The sequence below is a fragment of the Dothidotthia symphoricarpi genome (genome assembly GCF_010015815.1).
Source record: "Dothidotthia symphoricarpi CBS 119687 unplaced genomic scaffold P153scaffold_2, whole genome shotgun sequence".
Taxonomy (NCBI): domain Eukaryota; kingdom Fungi; phylum Ascomycota; class Dothideomycetes; order Pleosporales; family Dothidotthiaceae; genus Dothidotthia; species Dothidotthia symphoricarpi.
This window is the reverse complement of record NW_022985009.1, coordinates 1,249,911-1,265,942: the sequence shown is the minus strand read 5'-3', so window position 1 is coordinate 1,265,942 and position 16,032 is coordinate 1,249,911. Positions and strand designations below refer to the sequence as shown.

Genomic DNA, 16,032 nt, shown 5'->3' with positions numbered 1-16,032 from the left:
CTATGATATGCCAACTGAGTCCACCATAAAGTGAGTGAATGATGTTGAGCTTGCACGCGCTTACGTGATCACACAGTGGGGCACTGAATTTCGATCGAATGTGCATTGCCTTTCGCGAACTTTGAGCGCGGCGACCCCACCACCCAACAACCCACACACACACAACCATGGCGCCTTCCTACGAGAACCTCCCCATGGAGGATGACGAATTCGATGAGTCCCAAATCGACTTTACCGACATCGAGGAACAGTTCCAAGTGCGCCTCGACGAGGGCCTCGACGCATTTGTCGTCATTGATGGCCTGCCGACGGTGCCCGAGGACAGCAAGGCCAAGCTGGTCAAGTTCGTGCTGAGGAAGCTGAACACAGTCGGAAAGGTCAAGGAGGACGGCGTGCACATGCCTGTTGGCGAGAACGGCAAGACTGAGGGGTATGTTGAGGGGATGGTTGTGCGTGGGAGAGAGCTGTGGTTAACGCGACTCCAGATATGCCTTTGTTGAGTACAGTGCGCCCGCCGAGGCTGTTGCCGCTGTCAAGCAGCTCCACGGAACCGCGCTCGACAAGAAGCACGTCATGGCCGTCAACAAGCTCACCGACATCGACCGCTACGGAAAGGAGGGCCGCATCGACGAGGAGTACCACGAGCCTGAGATCCCGCCGTTCGAGGAGAAGGAACATCTGCGCTGGTGGCTGGGCGACACGGAGAGCCGTGACCAGATCGCCATGTACCGCGGCGAGAAGGTCGGCGTCTTCTGGAACGACAAGGACGAGCAGCCCGAGGTGGTCGTGGACCGCGAGAACTGGACAGAGTCGTTTGTGCAGTGGTCGCCGCGGGGAACCTACCTCACCTCGATGCACGCCCAGGGTGTGCAGCTGTGGGGTGGCAAGGCGTGGAGCAGGCAGAAGCGGTTTGCGCATCCGGGCGTCAACCTGGTCGACTACTCGCCCAACGAGAACTACCTCACCACATGGTCGCACCGCCCGCTTGTTGTCGACGAGAACAACCCCGTCCCCTCGCTCTCTGTTGATGACGACGGCAAGAACTACATCATCTGGGACCTTGCGACTGGCAAGCCCCTGCGTTCTTTCGCCACCATCGACGTCCCCAGCGGTATCGATGCTGACGGTAACCCCGTCAAGAAGAAGATGCAGTGGCCGACGTTCAAGTGGTCGTCTGACGACACGTACGTTGCCCGTATGACGCAGGGCCAGTCCATCTCCATCTACGAGCTGCCCAAGATGAACCTGCTCGACAAGACCTCCATCAAGATCGAGGGTGTCATGGACTTTGAGTGGGCGCCTGCTACTCCCCGACGTGACGGCATCAAGACATACGAGCAGCTGTTTTGCTACTGGACTCCTGAGCTCGGCAGCAACCCCGCCAAGGTCGGTCTCATGTCCGTTCCCTCCAAGGAGATTGTCCGTACCCGAAATCTGTTCAACGTCTCAGACGCCAAGCTGCACTGGCAATCCGAGGCCGCCTATGTTTGCGTCAAGGTCGACCGCCACTCCAAGTCCAAGAAGTCGCTTGCCACGAACCTGGAGATCTTCCGAGTCCGCGAGAAGGGTGTACCCGTCGAGGTCGTCGATGGGATCAAGGATGCCGTCATCAACTTTGCGTGGGAACCCAAGGGTAACCGCTTCGTCCTCATCACCACGGGTGAAGTCGTTGTCCAGGCCGCCGTACCGCCAAAGACTGCCGTTTCCTTCTTCGCCCCGGAGAAGCTCAAGGGAGGTGCTCCCGGTAACTTCCGCCACATCCGCACCGTCGACAAGAAGAACAGCAACGCTATCTACTGGTCTCCCAAGGGCCGCTTCGTCGTCGTAGCTACCCTCCAGTCGCAACAGTCCTTCGAGCTCGACTTCTGGGATCTCAGCTTCGAGAAGCCCAAGGACGAGACTGAGAAGGGCGAGAAGGAGCTCAACGCCAGCCTGCAGCTCATGGACACGGCTGAGCACTACGGTGTTACAGACATTGAGTGGGACCCCACAGGTCGCTACGTCGCCACCGTCGCCAGCGCATTCCGCCACCGCGTAAGTCCCCACAGAATCTCCTTCCATCCCACCATAGACTAACACCCCACTAGATGGAAAACGGCTACCACCTCTACGACTTCCGCGGCCAACTCCTCCGCGAAGAAGGCATAGAAGGCTTCAAGCAATTCCTCTGGCGTCCCCGCCCGCCCACCCTCCTCGCAAAGGAAGAACAAGCCGAAATCCGCAAAAACCTCCGCAACTACTCCAAGGTCTTTGACGAGCAGGACGTCGCGAAGAAGAGCTCGGCGAATCGCGCGGTTGTTGAGTCTCGTAGAGAGATGCTGCAGGAGTGGCTGGCTTGGCGAGAGGAGTGGACTCAGAGGCTTAAGGATGAGGGTGCGGATATTGAACTTAGTGCTGCGAGGGGGGAGGAGCCGGGCGCGGCGGAGGATGGGCATGGGGAGGAGATTGAGGAGATTGTTGAGGAGATTATTGAGGAGAGTGAGGAGGTTGTTGGGTAGGTTGGTATGTGGGGGTGGGGGGGAAGGGGGAGGGGGTGGAGTAGATGAGGCATGATGAATGGGATGAAATGGGAGATGTGTTATGCACTTTTTATTGTTTTCTTGTTTTGTGGGTGGTGAAGATGTGAGTTTTGTGTGTGTCTGTTCGAAGACGCGTGAGTAAAGGGTTATTGACGGGAAGGTGCTGTGTACTTTCTCACTCTCGCTCTCGCTCTTTGTATGCGTAGAAAGTGTCAGTTAGATTCAATCAACTCGCCTTCTTTCCTCCTTTTCCCCTTCTTTCCCACGCCCTTCTTCTCCGCTTCCTCACTTTCCTCACGCGGGGAAAATAGGAGCGGTGGCTGATCTGGATCGATTGACTGGCTACGTGTGGATACTACGCACTATGCACAAGCGGGTTTATCCGTATATTTGCATCAGCGTCAGCGCGGGTGGAACAGGGCGTTCTCTGTGGTTGTTTGGGCATATCGGCTTGGGAAGAAAGGAGATTGGAGGGGATGGGATGGGAGGGAGGGAAGATAGACTGGAGGGTAGGTGGGTATAACACGGGGGGATGGGATGGGGTGGAGATATAGAGACGCTGTGGATGGATGGCGATTGTGCATGGTGGGATGATGGTTGCATTGGGAAGGATTGGGGTGGATTATTTTCCATTGCTGAGATGAGGTGAAATGTGGATATTAGATTGAGTCCTCGAGATGGGTCCTGCTTTTCCTGATATACCAACGTTCGACGTTCACCTTACACTAGGATAGAATAAAAAAATTCGTTCTTTTATAAGAACAACTTTTGAGACGACGCCGTATGAAATGGCGGGTTTCTTATAACATGCACTGTTGAGGTTTTTGCAGTATCGATATATTTCTGGATGTTTTTCAAAGCTGTTAGTTGGGAGATGTGTTGATACTGCTTGGCTGGTGTCTGTGTTCTTGGTTTTGGTGGGGTGTAGATGGGTTTGGTATTTGTTTCTAGATGGTTGGTTGTGGGGATTGGATTAGCTGGAGGGGATTTGAGTATGTGCATGTAAATGGATTTGGAGATTGTGGTTTGGATGAGTAGTGGTATTGGTGGAGTGGGTGGTGCGAATCGTTCTGGTATTGTGAGTGATGAGTGCGAAAGTTGTACGAGTTTCCATCTCGTCAAAGAAGTGTGGTGATTACTCAGAGAATATAGTATAGGAGTGTGGAAATCAGTTCTACATTTGATGGTTTTTGTTGTCTGAAGTTCTTCCCTTAGTAGACGTATGAGCTTAGAAAATTCATTGAGCGAAGGGAATGAGAACGGGATTTTTAAGAAGATGAAAGCTCAATATTTGAGACAAACAAATATACTTGTCTCTGAAGAGTACGACTTTTACAACAGGTCCGACGAAAATCAGGTGAATGGATGCGGCTGAGTCGAAAGGAGAAGGACGGACCGCGTGGCCCCTGCTCGTCGAGGCCTCGATCACAAGCCGAGGTTCACCACCGATGCGCCGACGTTGACAACCGCATAACAACATCAAAGCTGCGTCCATCTCCCCAATATTCTCGTCGCGTCACAATGGCCTCCCCGAAGCGCTACGCGTATCCGTTCGCGGCCTCCCCGGATATCATCCGCTCGCACCAGAAAGACGCCTACTTCAGCGGCGTGCTCCTTGAACAACTCTCCTCACTCCTGCGCAAACTATACGGCGCCCGATTTGCACACACGTATATATCCGAGACTCGAGTTCTTGGCGAGCTGTTGTATCTCGGCCTCACAACCGCCATCGGGAACAGAACACTGGGAGAAGAGTATTGCGACATTGTGCAGGTTGAGAATGAGACAGGGCAGCTACCAGCGCTGGGAAGAAGAGCAGGATACATTTTGAGCTGTATATTGGGGCCATACTTATTAGGAAGAGCGCTGCCAGCATTCAGGAAGAGGATAAGAGCGAAGCTGGAGGCGAATCTCCGAAGCTATGCGCGACAGCACGCGAAGGCGCTACACGTCGCGAAAGAGAGCGGCAAGAAGAGCCCATCGCAACCCCTAGGCATGCGCCTACAAAACTATATCCTTACACATCTCGACACGATGACGTCGCCCTCTCCCGTTTACGCCCTGTCCCTGGCAACCTTCTACTTCTCCGGCAGTTACTACCACCTCTCAAAGCGCATTTGGGGCCTGCGATACATTTTCACGCGCTCAGTACAAGAAAGCGATCAGCGCGTTGGCTACGAAGTTCTCGGCGTCCTACTTGTGCTGCAAATGGGTGTACAGGGCTACCTGCACTTGCACAACACCATGACCTCTTCCACAGGCAGCGCAGCACATCTGGGCCAAGCAGCAGGGACCTCGGCCGTGGTTGGAGGCGGCGTGGAAGTCTCGCTCGATCCAAACTCGTACTCGGAGAACAACGCGCTGCTCTTCGATGCGCCGACAGCGCCCCCTGCCATCCCGCCTTCGGATCTGCAGAAATGGACACATACTCCTGCTACGAATAAGCCGCACTATGGGTTGGAAGACGAAAACACGATGGGTTGGATCGGAGAGAGCAACCGGAAGTGCACGCTGTGTCTGGAAGAGATGCGGGACCCGAGCGTGACGACGTGTGGACATGTGTTTTGCTGGGGGTGTATTAGTGATTGGGCGAGGGAGAAGCCTGAGTGTCCGCTTTGCAGGCAGAGCTGTCTTGTGCAGCATGTGCTGCCGTTGAGAGGGTGAAGAGGGTGAAGAGGCATTAGTCAATAGGTACACGACTTGTGACGGATGGCTTCATCTCCTGAGATACAAGCGGGGATGTTTCAATAGCTTTTATAATGATTTTACTACGCTTCAACGAAGCATTACGAGCGAATTGACTAGTTTTTGGAAACCAACTTCAGTCTTTGTGTCGTGACTTCGCGACACTGGACCGTCCTTGAACTCGAGAAAGAGTGGGGCTTGTGAACGAGTGACGCGACTCGTCAGAAGAGCCCGTTCAATCGCCACCACCAATGCATCGCATCCTCATCGACTGTTTCAAGCAACATCTCGAGGGCTGACTCGTTTGATACTCTCCCTGCACATCTGCCAAATCCCGCCTTGGTTGAAATTCGAAGGTTTCGCATAAGTTATTGCGCAATCGAAGAGGTCCGCGCATTGACGTCAACGCGACCGCGACGCGTCTCGATTCGCCACTGAACCCACTCCATCTTGAATTTGGGAGATCGGCTAGACGATGGAATCCCCATCTATCACACAATCTGTCACGCAACCAAACTCGAAATACTACGCTATTCACCAGCCCATTGAGTTCCGCGGCGTCTACCGAGCATGGGATGAAGTCAAGAAGCGGATTGATACCGTGACCTTCAACAGAAACAAATCATTCACAAACCAGGAGGATGCTGAGTATTGGGCCCTGCATGGAGTTGTTCGCCCCATTCCGGAAGGAGAGTCTCCAAGACGGCCTTTACAATCTGCACCACCGAGGACGCAGCATGGATCAGTTCGCCCTACTGCACAAGTAGAGACTCCAGTATTACCGCTGCAGTCTTTGCCGCAGAATCAGTGGCAAAGGCCGCAGGTTTCTACTCCTGGGCCTGCGACTTTCCCGGTAAAACGTGAGCGTGTGGATGCAGTCCAGCAGGATGAAAAGAGACACAACAGCACTACAATCGATGTGACTGACCGGAATGGTGGCCTCAAACTCGCGGATTTCGAACAAGCTTTGTGTACGCCTTCTTGGTATGCTGTCGCCAGAGGCAGACGGCAGGGTCTTTACAGTGATTGGGCTGGTCCTGGTGGAGCGCAAGAGCAGGTCGATGGATTCAAAGGAGCCGTGTTTAAGAAGATCTCAGGCCGCACGGCAGCTGTTAGCTATTTGTGCTCATCCCGTGTGCCTGAGTCACAAATTCGACTCTTCGCAAGGTCGTATCGGGCGTTTGCAGGTTCTACGCTCAAGATTACGTTTAACGATGAGTGGAAGCTCTACGCAGCAACCCAAACGACCTGGAATCCGCATGAGAGCCGCAAAGAAAAGATTGATGCCATATATGCTGAACTCATCCGTCACTACCTGCCCGGCGGGATATCAGAAAATCAGATAGATGAGCATGGAGAGATTGTCCTCACAGATGATCAGACATTGACTATCTATCAAGGCATGTTGCGGGCGGCGAGGAAACAGCCCGGTGTCTCCATTCACGACTGCCTACTTGAGTTCAAAGCTGCACCTTACGTGAACATCATCGACTTTATCGATGCGTATCGACAGAATGAGCAGGTTAGAATTTTCGCAAAGTGGGAGGAGTTCAAGTCATACTCACTCGATCCGGGCCACAAGATCGATGTCATGTATGCGAAGGAGAACGAACTATTGGCACCGCTCTTGCACAATCTCTCCAAGGGCCCGGATTCTGGCAATCCCATTTCCGTTAGGAAGCGTTTTGAGAAAAAGAGGGCGCTGAAGAATAGACCGACGAAGGGCAAGGAATCTGCGGAACAAACTCCTGAACCCAGGCCACAACCGGCGATTGCAGTCCCAGCTCCCGAGCCAGTTCTTGGTCCTTCAGAGATGCTGGCTCGCTGGACACCATCACCGCCTAGTTCTTTCGCCTCGCAGCGTGAACCAACCACACCAGCATTCGATCATACAGTCCCCCATCCTGAAGAAGTGGATAAACCAGTGCTCGACATACCTGAGATCAAACTCAACACAAGAAGTCCGACCGCAGCTCGCACACCAATATCAAACTCCCCAGCACCCAATCCTGCAGAATCAGACGTCCCAGCCGTCGACCCTCCTCCAATCGAGCACGACATACAGAGCTTAGCACCACCAGTGTCGTTCTCAGTCTCCACATCCGACTACGGCGAAGTAATCGAGCTAACACAAGACGACCTGGTCGAACAACCACCACCCCCACCACCACAACCCGCAGAAAAGACAACAGCCCCTCCCCAACCCTCCCCAATAATACCAAGCTCAGCCCCCGCCCCCGCTTCGCCCTCCCTCCCCATACTCCCCCCTTCCTCCGAACGCCCCGACGAACTGGACCTCGTACAAGCCGACTCCATCCCCCAGACCCCGCCACCACCCACAGAACCGCACTCATCGCTGCCGATGAGATCGTCTGTACGACGGAGGCTGCTCATGGTTCTCATCCCGGTTAAACAGCAGAGCACGCCCCCGGCGCATACTCCGTCGAAGCTTAGTAAGCGCGGGATGGATGAGGTGAGGCTGGATGGTGAGCGGCCGAGGAAGCGCGGGAGGCCGGCGAAATTTAGGGAGGGTGCTGGTTGGGTGGGTTGATGGGGGTTCTTGGCTTTGGTCTTGGGGTTTGGTGTAGAGATTTTGTGGGATCTGATGAGGTTGATGTGGATTGCTCAAGGTTCGCTTGTTCGAGGGCCGCGGGGAAGTGGCTGTGTGGTTGTCCAGGCAGAGAGGCGCTATGATGGGCAGCACCATCTGCGTTCGAGAGTGATAGATAATGTGGTGATGAGTCAACATCATTTTGTCGTCTGATTGATACCATTTTTACTGTATAGCAGTTCTACTTGTTGCCGAATGGTTCAACTCCATGCAAGCAGCTATTACTTGGTAATGGCAGATCACTGTCTATCCATGCATCAGTGAACTATCTCCAATTTGCGGCTAAGTTGTACGAGAATTCTAGTATTGGGGTCTCTCTCTTATCTCGTGATCTTTCCTCGCAATCGCCTCCTTAAGCAGGATATGCCTTTTGGCTTCCTTGATGCGCCGCGTGTGATAGGAGTAGGGGGTAGTATCGACCTCTTGCTACTCTGGTGTACAAAATTTAAACTTACCCTGGCTTCCTTATCAGCTATTACAACCATTCCCACTCTTTCGCATTGGCCCATGAAAAATCCTTACGGCAAAAAGACTTACAAAGGATATTTCAATCTACCCCTTCACGAGCCTAGAACTACTCGCCGGCAGATGAACCAGAAGATGGATGGCCGTTCAGAAATCGCACGAGATTCCTTGACCAGAGTATTGTCTAAGCATTTGACTGCCCGGCTGCTGAGCTGAATCTCGTGAACCAATGGCTAGAGACCAGAATGTGGTTTAGATATAGCAACGTGAACAGAGTTACGACCAACGCTTCAGACTTCCAGCGTGTCATTTCTTCGCAAATTTTGAGCCCTGCGACGGATGATTTCAGCAGGAATATTTCACTGCGGGGGTCTACAACGCCGACATTACTTGGTGTCATCTCCTTGGGCGGGTGTTGGTCACATCTGAAGCTTCAATGCTGGCACATTGTTCGAAGCAAACTATCCTCAATTGAGTTCCAAAGAAAGATCAGCAATCTATCAGCTCATTTTATACTCGCAGTGCGACTTCGATATCTACGACGCTGATGGTGCCAGCTTCCCTGACATCAACTGGCAATCGGTACAAGCTCCATAGCAAGAGACTCGAGGATTAGAAAGCTACGCCTCCATGGCAAACTTGGCAATCTTGAAGGATCTCCCCGCTCGTGAACCGCGTTTCCAGTGGTTCGACATTGCCAGTATTTTCATCACCTGCGGAACTTTCTGATGCACCGGACAGTCACGAACAGGCTTCACTTATAGTGGACTGCCTTTTCGATGCGTGATGGGGTCCCTCGACCGTCAAGTTAGAATCACTCTGCTCGACTGTGGTGGAATCGAACATAACGGATCTTGGTGTTTCCAAGAAAGAAAGCATCTTGCACTGACCTAGAGAACCCGAGTCGTTCAAAGATAATCTTGGTATTTCTAATGTTTTGATCCTTCCCAATAGTTGGCTCGATACATTTAACTGTAACGCAATCAACCACGACGGCGATTTGGTACCTCATATGGTTGCGCGGTTCATGGACTTCGTCGAGCAACCACCCAATAACTCGCAGTTCCAGATTACAAAGTTTGACAGACACGGATCCGGTAACAGCATTGCTTACCAAAGTCATGTCACCGATATGGGAGCGTCCTACCAAAGCTTACTGACCGTCGACAGAATGGTGCGTTATGCTTCGAAGATCTGGAATCCATACGCTGAAGTACAATCTACAACCAATGAAGGCCTCGAATACGTCAGTTTACTGATGTCGAACGCCTCAAAGACACGCATGAAAGCCGACGAAGTTTGCCTAAAAGGAACCAGAGACGACGCATCCTCAATTGAGTTGAGGCCTTTCGACATGGCTATGGATATGGCTTCTGATATGAGGACGCAAAGATAGCTGTGTACTCTGCTGTAGCCAATTTTGCGACGTATCTGCTCATCATCATTTTGCGCAAGCGGAGAACTCGCAAGGTTCAGAATACCTCCACGGCGTTGGTGCAGGCATCAGTAACAGAAAGATGTCGAATTTGAAAGTCAAGGTTGAGTAGATGGATGGTAACAAACTGAACTTGGTGTTTATGGAAGAGTCAGAAGAACTGAGCCATCGCCATGAAGCCAAAAGGAGGTATTCTTGATCTTCCAAGACATAAATTATTAGGTTATGTACTATGCGTCGTCGGCGTAACAGCAAGCATGCAATGTTCTCAAAGAGTCAGCTCAGGTTCTGGATACGCTATTTCTGTTGAGATATTAAGTCTTTACGGCTGATTTATACTGACGAGCTTTGGTGGAATTCTCTCCATGAGAAGGAGGAGAAAACGGTCACGGAAATAACCTTTCATATGATGTCGATACGTAGGTGGAAAGAAGGGATACATACAACATAATAGCTTGGAGCTTTATGAATAATTACTGCTTTGATATATGTCAGTCCCCAAGCGAGTTGAACATTCACGGACTGACTCTTAAGCCAAGCAGAAGTTATCGGAAATTTGATCTGTACTTCGCGTTGGCTATGAGGTCATCAACTCTTCCTGCGGCACTTATAACCCTCAGTTCCCTTTCGTCCAAGTCCCGAGATGACAAGAAATATTCTGGGGTGAAGATGAAATGAAGGTCAGTTTTTTTTGCGCTTACCTTCACCCACTAGTCCGCTTCGGGCACGACAGCGAGATCAATTCAACGCCCTCATGGACTTGCCAGTATTTGGCGAACACCCAACTTAAGACAGGTACTGTAACTTTCAGATGGCTCTTCATTCTTTTACTGACCATTGATTAGTGTTCACCACCATCCCAAAAGCTAGCCACGCACAAATTCCGCATCGCACGATAACGAAGACATCAATACCGCCACCGACGCCTCCCCCTCTTCTCCGTCACAATGCCGGAGATCATTGTGTTCCCGCTGGGAACGATGTGGTTCTTCCATGTGATGTTGCACGTGGAAGTCATCGCGGTCTTCGTCGGCACAATTGTGCTGTTCCTGCTGGCGGTCTTCGCGCTGGTAGCCTGGAGTTTCGGGGTTGATTGAAGGCACAAGGATATGAGTTGCAATCTTGGGTTGGACCTCTGCTCTTTCGAGCATGTCAGTGAGGATTATATGAGGGACTACGGGCATGAAGACGGAGTTTGGTTGGGACTTTTGCGCAGTTAGACATGCCGATAACAAATAAGATCATGCTGGATTGGAAAGATCCTGCCTTCGCTCTCCAGAGTTTTGTACATACGTGTACCACTTGACCTTTTGATGCAGAATCGTGATCAACATTAGATTGGCTCCAGCCTCAACCCAAGGTTCGATGATAGTTTATACAGACACGTTCATTGTCATTTATAGCTCCCCTGATACACAAGCTTCCTATGGTATCGATGATACTCCTCAATTATATCCAAGCATCTGGTTTTCCAACCTACACAAGAGTCTAATAACATAACTGTGATATCCAAAGCCGAGGTCGATTGAAGGTCAGACAAGATAACGCGCCAGCTAGCCACCCACCTCGCTCGCGATTTGGGCTTTGCACTCCTCGAAGACCTTCTCTCTCCGCCTTCCTGCAGCTCGGCGTCAAGATGCCGCGCATGGCCAACCCGACGCTCTATGCGATGTCTTCCAGCAGCTGCTACTAGTCGATCGTTCACGCCTAGCGATGCTCGACATTATCCAAACCCCTCCTGGCTCCCACACGCTATTAGGTTGATTGTATGCGCTGCGCAAAATACAGAGCCTGTCAAAGGCCATACGTGGCGGGTCACATACTCGAGTTCCCGTAATCTTGGTTACAGTCACTATGGTGCGTCAAAGTCTGATAGTAACAACCAAAGGCTTTCTCATGCGCGTTTTTCTAGCGCAATCTGCACTTTGACGCGTCCGCGCAACCTGACTGTCAGTTCTACACGTTGATTCGAGTCACGATCTCCTCTTTGTTCGCTACAGCGGGAATGGATACGTGGGACAGAGTTTCTGAATCGAACATCCGTACTTGACAAGAACGCTACCGTACTTTGTAGTGCGACCAGACTGCGGAGCAAACCCGCATTGTCCAGTCACGACTTTGTGAGCAGGACTACGCTTCCAGACAAAAATGGCTCTGTTCTCTTCCAGTATCTAGCAGACACTGTTCTTATAGGCGGTGAGTACCTCGAGTCCATACGCCTAGTTCCGATACGCAATGATCAAGAATGTCACTTATCCGAACTTTCAAACCAGGCAAAAAAATCCCGTTACTCAGACGAACGCGCATCGCATTTATCCTGCTACAACTCTCAGACGAAGAGAATCTGCCAACACTATATTCGTACAACGTGCCTCTACTCATCGGACGTTCCAGTCATCAATCACACCCGTGTGTCTACCCAAACACAGCAGCCCGCGCCTCGGCTGAGAATGTACCTCCGAATACCATCATCCACGAGACAGCGCTTTCTGCCTGATACAAGCGGGCGGACTGCGACTCGTACAACATCTGGGGCTCATGAACACGTCAGGAACATCTATCAGGACTCTAGAACGTGAAGAAGATGGCGAGATGAGCAACGCTTGGTAGGAGTATAGGAAACAAGGCGAGATACTAGGACCAACAGGAATTGGACCATGGGATAGATATCGTACATATGGCACAGGAATGGACCAAGTATACTCATACCATACCCTTACATAGTCAGGCTTTTGTCCATCCATGATCACAGATTGGATGTGTTGAATAAACTCACTGTGCGATGTTCAAGAAACTGTTCCACATCTTGCGAAATCCAAGTTGAATGTCACGAGCCCGCGTCACGTCGTGCATGATGCGGAAGCTTAAGAAAAGCTCACAGAGGCATTCATTGGCAGAAAAGATGCAGAAAATGGGTCTCATCACCAAAATACTGCTCACCAACACGTATCGAAATTGAGAGGGAGATGGAGAGAAAGAAAGACTCATCAAATATAATACAAATGTTGAACCGTACTAGTCATGCATACGTTGTGAATCACTGAGTGTTGTCTCCAGTAAATTATATACCATGGAATGTCGATGGTAGATGTATTCTCCAAGGACACATGTCTCTTTCCCTTCAAAAACGCCAAACGCCTCTACCCAGGGTATCGAGATCCACCACAGAAACATTTCAAGTAGAGACGCACTTCCCTGTTCCCGGTTCTTTGCTGCCATACTTCGAAGCGAAGTCGAAAAGTGGATATGGGTTTGGAACAATAACCTGTCCAAGGTAACTCACTCTCGGTCAGTGAAGCCTAATTGAATTGTCGACGTTGTGGTCAGAACAGTTCTTCAGCTCGAAACGAATCAAAGTACAACTTACCAGGCTGTTACTTGCTCACTTTAGTACCACTCATGATGTCCACCAAGCGCTGCACATCTCGACGGTACTCCTCACTCGCCTCCGGTTTACTGGCGTGCACCTTCAGTTCTGGAAGCGCATGACCGATACGCGTCAGCTTGTCGATGTAGAACGCCTGGAGGCTTTTGGCCAGCTCGGGGTTGTTGTTGTTGTTCGAATCAGCTTTGTGCTTATCGGTCATCTCCTCCATGTGCTTCTCGGCGCGTCGTAGAAGCACGCGGGGACGAGCAGAAGAGACTCCAGAGGCTACCGGAAGAAGGAAGCCAGGGGGCAAGTGGTGTTTGTCCTTGATCCTGCGATCTTCCAGAATCATCTTGCCCACGTGCTTCGTGACGGCTGTTGTGACATCGTCAGAGGGGGTGGTGCCATGCTTGCAGGTGATGGCAGCTTGAAGGGAGGGATTGGCCATTATGGCGGCGAAACAGTGGACAGGTTAGAGCTTGAGTAGGGTAAGGAACCCGTTGAAGGAGGTGATTGGAGGTAGGAGAGGTCGAAATACGGCGGGGTAACCTCGCAGCTGTGAAGTGACGCTCCTCAGCCAAGGCTCGAACTGGACTAGCCCATTCTCCCACCTCACTACCGGGCCCCGAACAAGAGCCGTCAAAGGGGCTAGTGGATTACGGTAGGGGTTCTTCCGACGCCGGCCAGCGAGGTATAAAAGAGCCTCCTCCCCTCTCTCTTACTCCTCACATACCACCGACGGGACAAGCACCTCGTTGCTGTACCGCTGGAAGAGCTGTGACGGAAGATCAAAACCACCTGCACCTCTGATGTGTATCTGCTTACATCCTTATTGTTTGTCGGACCTGAGGAGCGGTGGGACATAGATAGCTTTGAATACATCCTTTTTCTCACTGATACTGTTTTTCCCTTCTCGATGTGAACTGCTGTGAAATGGTGACATTCTGTGAGCTTGTTGGGTTGTCTTTGAGTTTGTTGATGTTGTTATCTCTGAATTTGTTGGAAGACACGCGAACTCGAGGGCTTGATTCACCATGCTTAAATTCACGTATGCAAGCGTTGAGGTGACTAAGGTTGAGTCCAATGGCTACAACGTGTTGTTTCTCACCGTCTGTTCGATGTACTTGGTGCGTTAGTTGGTGAGTGGTACAGAAGCTCTCCTCCACGTCAACAAGCACAGTGTCCATCTCGACCTCAATGCCACATCGCAAAGGACTCCAATATACTCGTGAGTTTACAGGATAAGCCATTGGACACGCTGTGAAATAATCTGGCTGTTGTTGTGGTTTTGATTTTGGTGAATGTGGTTTACGCACCGCGCGACCGACAAGCGTGCGGACAGCTGAGCACAACACTTCCTCCATTTTCTACCATGCAAATCTCTGTAGAGTCACAAATATACATATTTAAATAGCTGAGGATGTGTAACCATGTTGATAGGGCCGATCTGCTGGGCAATTGCTCTTCTGGTGGAGATTCCGCACTTCGCCTTCACCTACGGAACTCACACAAATCACTACTAATCACTAGCGAACGTTGTCAAATCTTCTGTTCGCATCACACGCTATCCTGCACGGGCCCGACACTGTGTCGTCAGCGGGTCAGCGATATCATTTTCTGCAAACAATCTTTCGTCACGTGGTGGTTGATCTGGCGACTGCTAGCGCGTCCCCCGCGCCCATAAAAGCCCTGCTCTCCCCTCCCCATCTCTTTTTCTCTTTCTTCAGGCATCTTGTAACGGCACGATGGAGCATTGCGCTCTGTCGCTGTGATCAGAGAAGGCTGGCAAGGGCAGAACAAAACCCCACGGCGTGCAAGCCGCAGCATATCATCGGCTGTGGTCGTTTCTTGTCGTTACTATCAGGGGGACATTCCTATATACTTTCAATACATGTTTTTAGTTTATATCTCTCTCATATGTCTTTTTCTCTTCGTGAATGTGAATTGGTCAGACAATCATGTTGTCTTGTTGTTTGCCTTGCCCTGACGCGGTGAGCGCATTCGACTTCACCTCAAATTTCCAAGTCATTACTTCTTCCGTGCTGCGACTGTTCCATCTTCAAACCCCAAACATCACAAACATCATCACCAATACCACGTCCTGGCAAGATGCCATTCACAATTGCGAAGTCCTTCCTCTCGTCCCGCGTCGACTTCGGCGCCAACCTCACGATAAGGCGCGGACCGGAGCCAGAAGGTCATTTCAATTTCGGAGGTCGGATAGGCAAGAGGTGCCTGGTTGTGTAAGTCCACTGTTTATTGGTGCCACATTCGAGTCAGGATCTGATTTACAACAGTCGTCTCTCCGCTGGAAAGCTCCCTGGCCGCGGCCTTTGGTTCTCGGCCTCCTCTTCACAAGGCGCCGGCAACCGCAAGTACAAGAAGGCGGGGAAGGAAGTGGTGGAGAAGAGAGGCGTGGCATTGGCGGAGATGCCAAAGGGAGGAGAGCTGGCGGGAGGTCCTATGGGCCCGCCGATGCCGTTCTGCCCTGGCATCATGAGAGCTTGAGGGCCTCCGGGCATGTTACCGGGACAGAGAAGAAGGGCAGAGTACCGCGAGGGCCTCCTGGCCTCATCATCAGAGGTCCGGTTGCGCTGAGGCGCGATAGGCTCATGACCCCGGGCTGAGTTTTGGAAGCCCAGACTTTGGTACAATATCAGACCGTATCCTCGAACTCATGCTTTGTGACTGCAAACCAACGTGTACCATTACTCTTTTGGAGTGAGTCGATGTATCCAACGTGCCATTATGCAGTGTTTTGATTACACTGAAGCATTCGAATTACGTAGACGCAAGCTCCCTTCTATCCCGCCGAGAACACTTTTTTTCACGAGGGTAGAGTAAAACGCAGTTGAAAATGTCTTGATTTTCAGTTTCTTGCCGGCCTGACATCAGCGACGCGAACTCGCGTACCTCTACCTCAGCAGCACGACAACATTGAACTTGGTCC

The 16,032-nt window shown here is 51.4% G+C and overlaps 4 protein-coding genes across 4 annotated transcripts; 3 read left to right on the top strand and 1 right to left on the bottom strand.

The window, feature by feature from the left end:
- Nucleotide 1: 1 nt before the first annotated feature.
- Nucleotides 2-2,770, top strand: P153DRAFT_104746 (eukaryotic translation initiation factor 3 subunit B). The gene is made up of 4 exons (XM_033661874.1): nt 2-430; nt 486-2,034; nt 2,088-2,486; nt 2,540-2,770. The coding sequence occupies exons 1-4, from the start codon at nt 168-170 to the stop codon at nt 2,540-2,542; spliced, it is 2,214 nt and encodes a 737-aa protein (XP_033528503.1). The 5' UTR covers nt 2-167; the 3' UTR covers nt 2,543-2,770.
- A 1,200-nt stretch (nt 2,771-3,970) lies between these two features.
- On the top strand, nt 3,971-5,322 carry P153DRAFT_363104 (uncharacterized protein). Its single transcript, XM_033667297.1, has one exon. It carries the CDS (start codon nt 4,041-4,043, stop codon nt 5,181-5,183), a length of 1,143 nt encoding a protein of 380 aa, XP_033528502.1. The 5' UTR covers nt 3,971-4,040; the 3' UTR covers nt 5,184-5,322.
- Nucleotides 5,323-5,491: 169 nt separating this feature from the next.
- On the top strand, nt 5,492-8,067 carry P153DRAFT_363103 (uncharacterized protein). Its single transcript, XM_033667296.1, has one exon. It carries the CDS (start codon nt 5,680-5,682, stop codon nt 7,753-7,755), a length of 2,076 nt encoding a protein of 691 aa, XP_033528501.1. The 5' UTR covers nt 5,492-5,679; the 3' UTR covers nt 7,756-8,067.
- A 2,514-nt stretch (nt 8,068-10,581) lies between these two features.
- Nucleotides 10,582-13,593, bottom strand: P153DRAFT_392722 (uncharacterized protein; the record flags this gene model as incomplete). The annotated part of the gene is made up of 2 exons (XM_033671178.1): nt 13,102-13,593; nt 10,582-10,920 (listed from the first exon to the last, which is right to left on the bottom strand). The coding sequence occupies exons 1-2, from the start codon at nt 13,528-13,530 to the stop codon at nt 10,582-10,584; spliced, it is 768 nt and encodes a 255-aa protein (XP_033528500.1). The 5' UTR covers nt 13,531-13,593.
- Between the last annotated feature and the right edge of the window lie 2,439 nt (nt 13,594-16,032).